Genomic DNA, 13,997 nt, shown 5'->3' with positions numbered 1-13,997 from the left:
TGGGTTAATGGGGCTCATCAAAGCCCATATCAATGTATGATGAATGTTTTCAATACCAACTAGTGGTGTTGGGTGACGGTACTTTAATTCATATTTGCCGATAACATGGAAAAAGAGGATTAGAACTGTACATTCTGCTGCGTACCCTGTTACGTAACCCATTAATGAGATTATTATATTCCTAGATTCTAGATTTAGTTCTGGGTACACCGCCAGTGATATGCCATTGGTGTCATTGTCATAATCTTTACAGATTTTCAGTTAGCAGTGGTGGACAGTGGAAGCTCGGCAGATGACGGTTGTGATGGAGCTGACCTCAGGACAATGCCTTTGGCTGCATTCCATCTCTGTCTTTCTGCTCTTGTGGTGCTGTGCTTTGTGAAGTGTTGTAATCTGCTGGACATTTGTTCTATTAGTTGTTTTTCTATTGTGCCTATGGTGTCTGTGCGAAGGAGATAAAGAGTAAAATCAAATGGAAACCTTTATAAACAAGATGAACCAGCCGATTTCAATGCAGTGTTGAGCCAAGTTGTAAGCCAATCGCAATATATGATATCTCATTGCTATGGTCATTTTGCAATATTGCTGATATATATATTTATATACACACACATATATATATATATATATATATATATATATATATATATATATATATATATATACATAAACGCATTGTAAATAGGCCCCATTATGAAATCAATGACATAGACATATACAGCCAAGAAAGGGACATTCAAACCACTAAATTGTATAAAACAGGGTTGTGAGACTATTGTCTCAGTTACATTAGTTTTGGCTGTATTAGGAGTCAGATCTTATATGTTCAGAATGTAAATTAAGCAAAAGTATAAATTTACTAGTAATGGAGTTTGCACAGCTGTCCATGAGCTACCATACAGTAGGCCAATGATGAACTGGAATTCTTAGTCCTAGTACTTAGTATAGACTAAATCTATCTATCTACTTAAAGGAGTTTTCCAGAACTAAGATATTGATGGCCTATTCTCAGCTTAGGATATCTGATTGGTGGGGGTCCGCCACTCGGGACATCCTCCAACCAGTGGTTTGGAGAGGGCGCAACACTGACACTCAAGCGAATGTGATTGAGCTGTTATACCAGGCACCGCCACTTTCAAATGTACAGCGCTGTGCCTGGTATACACTGAAGCGCTCCCCTGAGTGCCGCGGCTACATCAAATAGCTGATCAGTGATGGTCCTGAGTGGCAGGCCCCCAACAATCTGATATTGATGATGGTCAGCAATATCTTAGTCTCAAAAACGCCTTTAAATATACTTTCCTTAATTCAGTAAGCAACACCGTAGCTACTAGGCCAATAATGAGATTCAATAATCAATAATCATAATTGTTTTATAATCTGTAATTGGCATTATGTACTGCCAGTTTTAGAGCTTTCAATGGGAGTTTTCTGATTTTTAAACCCCATTTTCAAGCATCCTATTAGGTTGTAACTACTTTAGGGCCTGAATATATTAGCAGGAGCAGAGTGCAGCCTCAAAGGCTGCCTGTCTCTCTTTGGAGGACCTAGCAGATCCATGCACTACTTTAAATGGCTGGTTGAGTTCTATAGACTGCTTGATTTTTACCTGTGGTGGTGCCAGGGCCAGCTTTAGACAAAGTGGCCCTGGGCAAAATTAAAAATGGGGCTCCAACTTTTGAAATACTGTCCAAAAGCAGTTACATTCCATGAACTTAGTAAACTAAAACAAATGTAATCATGTTTTAATCCAGTTCCCCGATTTTAGGCCAGAGAAGACTTAATAAAAAAAGTATCATATCCCAGTCCACAGGTCAGCCTAAATTTCTCTGCACCTACCTGTACCTATGCATCCAATAGGCAGCAGCCAGAAGGCTCATGTGGCTTCTGCTATCTTGGCATAGGAGACTAGTGTCCTCAACAGACTCCTGATGCAATGTTCACATTGTCTGTGTCCTGACCAGAGCTTGTTAAAGGGGTTTTCTGAGTTATTACCTTTTTAATTTATGCTCCCCGTGGCCAAACATAATTAAAAAAATCTATACTCCCCTCTTCCGGGTCCCAGCAGCCCCAGTTTCTTCTCTGATGCTGTGTTTACAGGTTGCAGTCAGCCTAATGATGGGATGTCACAGACTGCTACAGCCAATCACAGACTTTAGTGTTTGATATGCTACCAGAACCAAGCTTACTGCATAGCTATGATACCAGAACCAAGCATACTAAATAGACATGGCAACAGCACCAAGCTTACTACATAGGTGCAATACCAGAGTCAAGCTTACTGCACCACAGCACTAGAACTAAGATTACTACCCTGTTTCCCTGAAAATAAGACATCCCCTGAAAATAAGACATAGGATGATTTTCAAGAATTTGTGAGGATGCAAAATGATTTTTCAGGCTTTTTGAGGATGCTTAAAATATAAACCCCACTCCAAAATTAAGCCCCGCTAACAGTTAATTTAAAAAGTCAATTTAAATAGTGTCCAGGCAGCTATACATGTAAAAAAGTTAAACCTTTTTGAACAAAAATTAATATAAGACACTGTCTTATTTTCGGGGAAACACGGTACATAGAAATAGTGCCAGAAATAAGGCTACCTTTGCCTACTACTAACTGTCATGTCATTTATAGTGCTGATTTTCTCTTTGATAGCCTTTTCAGTCCCCACAGACAAAGAAACAAGTTCGACTGCTACCTCTACATCCCTTATAGGCACAACCCCAATGAAGAGCCAGACAACACTGAAATCTTAAAGGGGTTGTCTTTTAAATAGTAGTTAGCTAATTGGTGCAGACACAGCTGTTATTGCCAGAGGAAGCTGCGCATAACCATGAATCTCACCTGCGCCCTCTGCAGGGGTAATGTAGCATTACATGGTAGACCTTTAAATGAATATACAACCAAGTAATGCATGGATGTGCTGGGGCTGGCAGAGCAGGAGACCCTCTTACATACTATAGTGGCTCTTCTTTCTGTCTCATAAGGGACCCCATAATAGGAGAGGAGTTGGTTTTATAAGACAAACCCTTGAAGTCAATAACGTGAATAAATGCCTATATATCAATATCTTATTTTATTCTATCCGTTTAGGTTAACAATATCTCTTTAGAATGTATTAATATGCATCATATGGACATAAGCCAAAAATCAGTAAGTTATCTGTTCGTTAACACTCAAATATATGAATTTTGAAATACAATTTAGCCTGACATATTGGATTCTAGGAGTCTTCCATCTGTTATTTTTCCATAAAGACATGATCCAGGACAATTAGCAAATTGAAGACTCTCTTACATGAAAGCTGTTCATTTATTTAATATAAATTTTCTAAAATAGCAGCGTTGATAATAGATAGTTAAAGCCGGCACTGTACCTTCCTTAGCAAATCTACATCAGAGAACATGAGTTAATTAACTGTGCTTCATTCTGAGCCAAACTGAAATTAGAATAACGTATTAATTTACTTAAGATATTCCACACCTTGCTCTGGATCTACAAGCGATTCTGTAGATTATTCTCCGTTATTATCAATGATCCGATTGTAATATCATCTAAGCACATATATACATAATTGATGAGTATGTAATTTACTTCCATGTTTCCATTTATATGCAAAACTCCCAAGTCTAATGCAGAGCTGTGTGGAATACCTTGAAAGATCATTGTCTGTACATGTCGCCATAATATGCTGGGTGTTGTGGGTGATACCACCATGTTTGCTTAACTTCAGACCACACATTAGATTAGCGCGCTGGTGTAATCCAATGTATTTGGGTTCTGAAATGGCTCTTTTATTTGTGAGATCTTGTGCTCTTCCCCCTCTTTCCTCCTACCTTTGCCTTCTTCAGGATGTCACAGCTTTGATGACCATGGTGCCACCAATCAGGAATCTGGAAAAAGCAAAAATGTAGTTAACTTGGGGGCAATAAGACAAGGGATGAAACGATTTCAGTTCCTGCTGAACTGCTGTGAACCTGGGACTATACCTGACGCCTCTATTTTGGCTGCAGCTTTAGATTTGGTAAGCAAGAATCCAAGTCTCTGAACCTTGACTTATGGATCAGTGGTTGATTGACACATATCAGCCAAAGTGGTAATTATTGTCTCCATAAGCCTTGCATGGGATTTCTATTTTGCTTCTCAATGTACTTGCTTTTATTTACATTTTCTTTTAATTTATCTAATTCTACAAATGTGTTAAATGCAATACATCTTGTATATCTTGATGTGTTGTGATGTGAAATCTTTGACCATCTTCATACATAAATGCTTGCGTGAATCCATTTCTATGTGCATGCAGTAGTTAACAAGTCCTATCTGCATTGGTAGTACAGCAAATATTAAAGGGGTTCTGTCACTAAAAAAGAAAAATGCTCTACTTATCTATTCCTCCCCCATCAGTCTACTTACCAGATCTTCACCTCCCTTATCTTCTCCTGTCTCCTGCAGTCCAGGGGCTCACTTCACCTCCAGCTGCCTGATTCTGCTCCTTCCTGTGAGGTTATGTACATTAGGTTGGCAGTCTGCCAATGTACCTTATGTCACAGCTCACAGGCCAGCAGGACTGCCTATCTTCTTCAGAGATTGCTCATGCGAGCTATCTCTGAAATAGATTACAATTCCTTCCTAGGCAGTGAAGCTACAGCACAGGGATGTGACCTTCACTGACCCAGCAGGAAGGAGTTTGTGATGAGGAGCCTTCAGAACAAGCTGGTCCCAGCCTGCAGTGAGCTGATCTGGGGCACTGGAGAAGCTCAACCAGGAGAAGATGTGATAAGGAGACAGACAGGGAAGGAATAGGTAAGTTTAGATAATTTTTTTTAATGACAAAACCCCTTTAATGAATAATAAGTATAAAAATGTGTAAGAGGCTTTTGCAGACGTTGAATGTTCTTCTATATATAAGGCATAAAGCTTCGAAATCTAGTGGAAAATAATGGCAAATCCACAAAGTGAAATAGCAGCAAGATCAAGCGGAGGGGGCACATAATATATATAAAAGGAAATATATGAAAGCCTTTCTCACTGCATCTTATTTTTCACATGAAAGGAATCCTATGGAATTCCGTGGTAGAAGTCAGGACCATTAGGAAATGTTATGACACGATTGAGCACTTTATGCAGTAGATCCTTGCAAAATAAAATGTACTCTGGATATCAAGTCTTAAATAATGCAATCCTCCGTTCCTGCAGTAGATGTTTAGCAACCTATTTGCATCATTGATTGTGGCAATTTGTGATTATTTTCAGCTTTCCATCGTCTGGTTCATTCCTCTCCATTTGTGATTTGTTTCTGTGTCCTGTGATTCCATCTCTATCCATTATCTCATATCTTCACCTTTTTCTTGCCTCTTCTTCAAGTACCAGGTAAGATAAAACATAAATGGGCCATTACAAGGAGGCAAGATGTTGATTTTTTTTCTTACATGTGTATATACTGATCTGCATAACTTGTATATACTTGCACAGTTCACATCACTAATGACTGGCTGATATTCATGTAGTGTATGACTTCAGTGTATAAACAGAGAGCCCTTTCGTCTGTTTCGGAAGGTTTACATGCACCACGTTACCTGGTGGCATAGGCATTTTTTAAAAATAAGATTCAAGATTAGAGATGAGCGAGCATACTTGCTAAGGACAATTGCTTGATCGAGCATTGTCCTTAGCGAGTACCTACCCGCTCGGAAGAAAAAATTCGGTTGTCGGCGGTGGGTGGGGAAGAGCGGGGGAAACGGAGGGGAGATCTCTCTCTCCCTCTCTCCCCCCCCCCCCCACTTCTGCTTGCTCACTGCCGCAACTCACCACTCACCCGCACCGGCAGCCGAACCGTTTCTTCCAAGCGGGGAGGTACTCGCTAAGTACAATGCTCGATTGAGCAATTGTCCTTAGCGAGTATGCTCGCTCATCTCTATTCAAGATCTATGCAGTAGATGAGAATTAATAGAATTCGTAGACTTTCACCATCCAGAGTGACCTGTAAAAAACAAGAAGATCCTGGCTCCCTGATCAATCTCTGAACAGGAAGTTAGGAGGAAAAAGAGAACTGCAGATCTTAGAGGTATTGGCTTCAAATGTTTCTTCAAAGTTCAGCTTTCATGTGATGTTTCTCATTACCAGTAGAGATGAGCGAACGCGTTCGTCCGAGCTTGCTATTCGTGCGAATATTAGGGTGTTCGGGATGTTCGTTATTCGTAACGAACACCATGCGGTGTTCTGGTAAATTAAACTTTCTTCCCTGAGACGTTAGCGCTTTTTTTTGGCCAATATAAAGACAGGGAAGGCATTACAACTTCCCCCTGCAACGTTTAAGCCCTATACCACCCCCCTGCTGTGAGTGGCTGGGGAGATAAGGTGTCACCCGAGTATTGAAATCTGCCCCTCCCGCTGCTCGCTATGGATGCATTCTATATGCGCTCAATGGGGCCAGCGGCAGCAGCGCTGACCCCATTGAGAACATATAGAAGACAAATCCTTCTTCTCTGGCACAGCTGTAACAGCTGTAGCAGAGAAGAACGATGTTTGCCCATTGAATTCAATGGAACCGGCAATACAGCCGACTCCACTGAATGCAATGGGCTGCCGGCGATCGCAGGATGAATGGTCGGAAAGGGGTTAAATATATAACCCCTTTCCTGCAATTCATCCAGAAATGTGTTACACTAAAAATATATACCGGCGTATAAGGCGACGGGGCGTATAAGACGACCCCCCAACTGTCACCTTATACGCCGGTAATACAGTGGAGCAAAGAATAAAAAGCATTACTTACGTTTTTAGATGATCTGCGGCGCTCCTGCAGGCTGTCACTCCCTCCTGGTCCACGGCAGACAAGCTTTCTCCACGAAAGACTTTAAATCCCTGCCTCCAGAAGCACATGTGCCTTCAGCCAATCACAGCCAATGACAATGATGTCATTGAATGGCTGTGATTGGCTGTGTTTCTGGAGGCGGGGATTTCAAGGCTTGAAATCCCCGCCTCCAGAAACACAGCCAATCACAGCCATTCAATGACATCATTGTCATTGGCTGTGATTGGCTGAAGGCACATGTGCTTCTGGAGGCAGGGATTTAAAGTCTTTCGTGGAGAAAGCTTGTCTGCCGTGGACCAGGAGGGAGTGACAGCCTGCAGGAGCGCCGCAGATCATCTAAAAACGTAAGTAATGCTTTTTATTCTTTGCTCCACTGTATTACCGGCGTATAAGGTGACAGTTGGGGGGTCGTCTTATACGCCCCATCGCCTTATACGCCGGTATATATTTTTAGTGTAACACATTTCTGGATGAATTGCAGGAAAGGGGTTATATATTTAACCCCTTTCCGACCATTCATCCTGCGATCGCCGGCAGCCCATTGCATTCAGTGGAGTCGGCTGTATTGCCGGTTCCATTGAATTCAATGGGCAAACATCGTTCTTCTCTGCTACAGCTGTTACAGCTGTGCCAGAGGAGGACGATCTTTATGCTGACAGTGGGGGGGGGGGGGCACTCTTGCCGCTATTGTGGCTTAATAGTGGGACCTGTGAACTTGAGATGCAGCCCACCATGTAGCCCCTCGCCTGCCCTATCCGTCACTGTGTCATTCCCATCACTTTCCTGAATTGCCCAGATTTTCACACATGAAAACCTTAGCGAGCATCGGCGAAATACAAAAATGTTCCGGTCGCCCATTGACTTCAATGGGGTTCGTTGTTCGAAACGAACCCTCGAGCATCACGGGAAGTTCGTTACGAATAACGAACACCCGAACATTTTGGTGTTCGCTCATCTCTAATTACCAGGCTATTGACTATTGTACAACTCCATAGAAATCCACCCTTATTTACCACTTCAGACACAAAACAGAAAACTTCTATTTAATGGAAGGGACCTTTTCCACAGTTACACTTACTTTGGCTAATCAAAGCAGCAGAATAATTGGCTGCCATATTGTTGCGACTGCAGGCCATGTTGATTTACAGGAAACAACAAATCATCAGACTACAATGGAACACCAGTTTAGTGCAGCAATTCTTCAGAAATATATAAGCTTTGCTATATGCTATTTAGAGAGCAAAACTTCTAAGTTCTTTTTACATGTACATTACCTGCATCTTTACATCCTTCAATCTCGTAATATTCTTCTGCCTATGGTAGGAAGCTCCTGTGGTGGCCAGAGCAGCCCTATTCCTGGAATGTGCTCGCTTTGTACACCGATGTAATCGGGGAAATTGGCCAGAATGGATGAAAGGACATCATGTGAATATTGCTAAAAAAGGCCTTTCACGAGGTCGCTCCCCTATTGTGGGCAATAAACGAAACCAAAAGCTGCAATGGAATGCAGCCAAGCTCTTCTACCAATGGGGAGATGTAAGTTGGTATTTTTAGTTGCTGCTTTTTATATCCAGACTGTTCTATCTCTGGTAAGTTTAAATATGCTTTACTATATAATTCAACAGGGCCAGTGGTACTGTAATAACGGTAGGTTCACATAGCATCTATATGAATAAAGGGTAAAATAAGATTTAGAAGCAGGTAGTGTACATTCCAACATATTGTATGAACAAAACGTCTCGGTTGCCTAAAATCTACAATTAATGTGGCCATACACATTAGATAAAAGTAGGGTGATGGTTGAACAACCATTAAACGAATAATCATCTGGTGAATGATTGCTACAACATCACAACCATAAACATTTTAGTCCATATTAGCCATTACAGTCAATCACAGTGGACATACTTGTTCAATAGAGATGAGCGAGCATGCTTGGATAAAGCAGTTACTCGACCGAGCAACGCTCTTCTCGAGTAACTGCTTACTAGTCCGAGCAGGCTCGGGGGGGCGGGGGGGGAAGAAAGAGATCTCTCTCACTCTTCCCCCCCCCTGCTACCCCCTTCTGTCCCCCACTCACCCCCGCCCCCCTTAGTTGCTCGGACCAGTAAGCAGTTACTCAAGAAGAGCGATGCTCGCTTGAGTAACTCCTTGTCCGAGCGTGCTCGTTCATCTCTATTGTTCAATAATACCGGACGATGGACAAATGATTTTGTTGGGAAGTTTTTTAATGCAAATATTACATGTGGATTAGCAACTATCGGATGAAAATTGTAAATGCAACCCAGATGATGATGTGTGCCATCAGTAGGCTAAAATAGTTGTTGATTGTTAAATTTCACCCAACAAATGATAGTTTTGGTTGAAAACCTCCATTTTGATCAACTTTAGACTAATGTGCATGGCCACCTTAAAGAGACTCTGATTTTATAATTATTAGATATATGTCATTAATCATCTTTCAGGTGATAGGTGCCCGCCTTAATGAGATATGTCACAGTGAGAGTGAAAGTCCAGCCAATCTGCTGGGACTTATCTATGATGAAGAAACCAAGAGAAGGCTGAGGAAAGAGGATGAGGAAGAAGACTTTTTAGATGACAGTAAGGAGAATCCCTTTACTACAAGAAACCCCGCTTGTAAGGAACTCTGCTTTAGGAGCACTCTACTTTCTTTTTTCACTTGATAATTCTTGCTTGGATATTTTAGACAGGTTTATCACCTGTTCTTTGCATCTCACATCATATCAGCCACCCATGTTTTTTTTTATGCTGGGTCAGGAAGTATTAAAGGGAATGGCTGTTGAGAGCCAACTACTCTTGATCTGGTATAAAAGCCCTGGTATGGCTAGATTGTAATGAGTGACTAAGATGCAGGTGGCAATCCTACACACAGGCTGTATGCACAGAACTCTTTGCACGTGCCTTTGGTAGACAGAGTAATAGAGGCGGCCCCAAAGTTTATCCTTGGATACCATACTGAGGTAAAGTTTTCTAAACTCTTTTATCTATCTATGCTGATTTTGATGTATAATCCAGAAACTGGAAATTGTTGGGTTTTCGAGGAAAAAAAAAAGCCAGATCATACAAGTCCCTGTTGTGAATAAGCTTCAACACCAAAGGACCTAACCGTCACTTTTTACACTCTATTAAGCAACAGTCCCACATTTTTTTACCCAACAATCTCTAGGCAAAAGCAGTGGCTGATTTGAAAGAAGAATATGCCCCAAAATTATATTGAAGAGCTATCTATATAACATTGCTCTACAATGTTTATGTGATCTTTATTTCTCAAATGAAATGAAATAAAGATCGCAATGTAAATTATCCATAGCTTCTGCATTCCCCTAACCTGAAGTGCAGCATCTGTTTGTGTCCAGATGGGTCTATACTGTGTGCCTTATTGCTCTGTGGAAAATACTATGTTATACGTCTTTAAGGCTCTTTTCTGTGCAGTCTGTCTGCAAATATTTCCAAGGCATTATGTTTCAAAATTCTTATCTTTTCGACTAAGATTTTTATCCTAAAAAAAAAAATAAAAATACAAGTCTAAATCTGAAATGTATAATATACATAATGTCTTGGCCATAAGTGTGCTAACAGTTCAACGTATCTAACTAGAAAATGTCTTGAACATCAGCATTTTCTAGTTAACATTCATTTCTAGATTAAAGTAATAAAAAGCTTATGCAATGTTACGACACGAGGTTTGTGCTTACTTTAACTGACAAAATCGTCTGTTTATTGTCCTTCAAACCCAAAAATTACAACCCTAAAATGAATATGAGTGAACCAGATGTTTTTTGCTATTCTTTATCATCCCTGTTGTTCTACTTCAAAGGGATGTCTTGAATTAGTTTTACGTTAATGTATTAATTGTGGTATTTAACATTAGTGTAACTCTACGAGGAGTTACCTGGAGGTGACCTCTCGTACCTGGAGGAATGTACAGTAAGTCATGGTGATATAGACCGAACAAGCACCAATGCTAACTGTAGTAAAACATGGAAACTTCCCGGCCTTCCAAACTAAACTGCTACACAAATCAATCAATCAGCAAATAGAGAGCTAATTACCCATCTAGTATTCCAGCGCTGTGGTGCCAGTTTTCCACCTCTCCAAAACGAGAGCACCAAACTTTGGAATCCATTTTTGGATTCAGGGTTTCCTAGGGGGTTTTCTCTTTCTGCCATTATACAATGCCGCCATCTGCTGGCTAGAGCCAGTACTGCGGTAAGTGACATGCTGGAGAGGCCCCCCCGACAAAAAAGTGGCCAGTAATCTACAGTAAGAACACCTTTCCGGATGTCTTCCGACATCGGAGCTGTACAGCCTTCAATCAGAATGTCTTTAGACGTCAGACAGTGGATTGGAAAGGGTTAAATAAATGCTAAAAATAGTCAATGGCTGAATCAAGATAATGACTAAAGTATTAATATTTTTCTGTATGTAGAATGGCTTTGCTTATATAGATTTTTTTGCAGAATACACAAATATAGCTTAAATATTAGAGCACTACTGTAGATTTACTCTAATTCCCAAATATCTTCTCTGTTGAAATGTGGACACAAATACTGACCTCAGGGGTTATAGCTGTAAAAGGGTGGGGGTACTGTCGTAAGAGCATATCTAGTGTTCTGTAACTTGCTCCATGTATTACAGTTGCATTGGACTGAGGTTGCATGGGCTCATTAAAAGGAAATTATTATGAGGGCTAACCCTCCAGCTATATAGAACCAGTGCACATCCACTTTAATTTCAACATAATCTTAATAAATATAGCAACAAGGTTATTTTTGGATCTATCCATTAGTAGATTATTGGTTCCAAAGTCACATCTAAAAGAAATGAGATGGTCCATTAGACATTTGAGGCCCATTATTGTGTCAGAGCCTAAGCCCAACAGAGGATCCTCTAGTACTCTGGTGGGCAATATTCTGAGAATATTATTATTATTATTCATTTTAAAAATACTGTTAATTCCAGGGTGCTGTACAAATAAGAACGTGGCTTTAAATACATTACATATATAAAACAACAGGAACAGTAAACAGGTACTAAATGACTAACAAACTGATACAGAGGGAAAGAGGATCCTGCCCACGAGGGCTTACAGTTTGCAATGTAGGGGGAAGGAGAGAGTAGCTGAGGGTAGAAGGTGCTTATATACTGCTTGCAGCAGGGCTACTATAGGTTGTAGGTTTTTCTGAAGTGGCAGGTTTTCAGGTCCCTTTTGAAGTTTTCTACGATGGTGAAGAGGCTGATGTGTGGGTAACAAGTTCCAGAGTATAGGTGATACACAAGAGAAATCCTGAAGATGACTATGTGAGGAGCAAAGCAACGGAGAGCAAAAGCGGGAGTCTTGCGAGGGCCACAAATTATGTGTGGGAAGGTATTGGAATATTAGGTCAGAGATGTATGCAGGGACAGCTTATGGACAGCTTTGTATGTCATTGATAATATCTTGAATTGGATTCCCTGGACAATGACTAGCAAGTGAAGGGATTGGCAGAGGGGAGAGCAGAGGAGTATTGGGGGAGAGGTGGATTAGCTGGGTAGCAGAGTTGAGAATGGACTGGAGTGACACAAAAGCATTGAATGGGAGGCAGTAGAGAAGGATGTTGCAGTAGTCTAGACCGGAGATGATGACTGCATGCACTAGCAATTTTGTTGACTCAGAGTCAAGAAAAGATAGCATACAAGACATGTTTTTGAATTGGAGGCAGCAGGAAGTAAGCAAGGCTTGTATGTGTGCTTTGAAGAAGAGGGCAGAGTCCAATTTTACACCAAGTATCAATCAAATACATGTTCAACACTAATAATTGAAAGGTGAAATAATAATGTAACTAATGAAATGATAGATTAGAATAGTATAGATACAAACATCTGGATCATGCATAAATATTCAAAAACTGTAAATAAATATATAATGAAAAACCTTGCAATTTTGTTGTAGTTAAAGTGACCAATATATGCTCATTATGTTGTCCATGTAATTGCTTTTTATGTTTTTATTATGTTTATGTGAGAAGATATGTCAGATATGCAACCAGACCAATCCTGCAATATAGATTATCTACTTTTGTCTAGGATGAAACATCAGAAATGTTTGATGTTTCGTTGTCTTGTATTTAAGGATATAAACCTAGACCGAAATTGTATTAAAAACTCATAAAAATACATCTATAGTATACATAGAGCAATATGTTAAACGTCTCTATGTACACATTCTGGTTGCATTTTTCTGAATTATTAACATTGCTTTTCTTCTTTAGATGATATTCAGTAGAAAACTGCATGCAATTTACATGTTATTATTTAATATTTGCATGCTCCTTATTGCAACATGTTGAGAAGCTGGCTTATCCAATGAACATTAAAAATGTCTTTTTTATATTAATATTTATAGATTACAAATAACACTAAGTACTACATAGTGGCTTTTACATATTAAAAAGCCTTTACCAAGAGAATTGAATATTATTCATTATATGAGAGTCTCAATAGCACAATTGTGCAAGCAAATACAGTACTTGGCCATAATTATTGTAAAAGGACATTGCAGAATTGTGTACCTACAGCTCCATTTACAGTATCACACCTTCATTGTGCCTATTTGTCTTTGACACATCTTTTTGTATTTCACACCCTATTTGTGTGCTGGCCCTAAACACTTAATACTTCAACTATCACCAGATTCAATGCACCTTCATTTATGCTCCAGTCTTTGGTCAAGAAGCTGGAAAAGTGGAAATAATAGCTTTTTCCTTTTGAATCAGCTGCCCTCATTAATCTCATTTGCATTTTTGTCTTCATCTGTCTTTCAAAATTATTTGCTGCAATTAAGCAACAAAAATAAAGGAAAAAGTAATACTATGCATTATTAAATATATTCATAGGAATGATAAAAAAGACTTATTGTAACCAAAGGCATAACTTGAAGCTTTTGGGCCCCAATGCAAAACCTGTAACAGGGCCTCCAACTATAATGCTTTATTCATAGTACTGGGCTCCCTATATGGAGAAGAGAGAACTTATGGGCCCCCTAAGGCTCTTGAGTCCGGGTGCAACCACATCCTCTGCACCCTCTATAGTTACGCCCCTGATTGTAACCATAGCAATATAATTTAAAATGGCCTAATAAGCTATTATACATATATTGAATATAGACAACATCTCCTTACT

General features: G+C 40.0%; 1 protein-coding gene across 3 annotated transcripts in view; it reads left to right on the top strand.

Annotated features, from left to right (window-relative positions):
- Positions 1-13,997, top strand: part of UNC80 (unc-80 homolog, NALCN channel complex subunit) — a 207,461-nt gene that overhangs the window by 58,923 nt on the left and 134,541 nt on the right. For all 3 annotated transcript variants that reach the window (XM_066575641.1, XM_066575640.1, XM_066575639.1), the window contains 3 exons: positions 3,853-4,025; positions 8,139-8,351; positions 9,281-9,416. In XM_066575641.1, coding sequence (XP_066431738.1) covers positions 3,853-4,025; positions 8,139-8,351; positions 9,281-9,416 — 522 coding nt within the window. The remainder of the gene's footprint in view (positions 1-3,852; positions 4,026-8,138; positions 8,352-9,280; positions 9,417-13,997) is intronic.

The sequence above is a fragment of the Eleutherodactylus coqui genome, chromosome 8, assembly GCF_035609145.1.
Source record: "Eleutherodactylus coqui strain aEleCoq1 chromosome 8, aEleCoq1.hap1, whole genome shotgun sequence".
NCBI classification, from domain to species: domain Eukaryota; kingdom Metazoa; phylum Chordata; class Amphibia; order Anura; family Eleutherodactylidae; genus Eleutherodactylus; species Eleutherodactylus coqui.
Note: the sequence above shows the minus strand (reverse complement) of the source record. Positions and strands in the feature narration are given on the sequence as shown.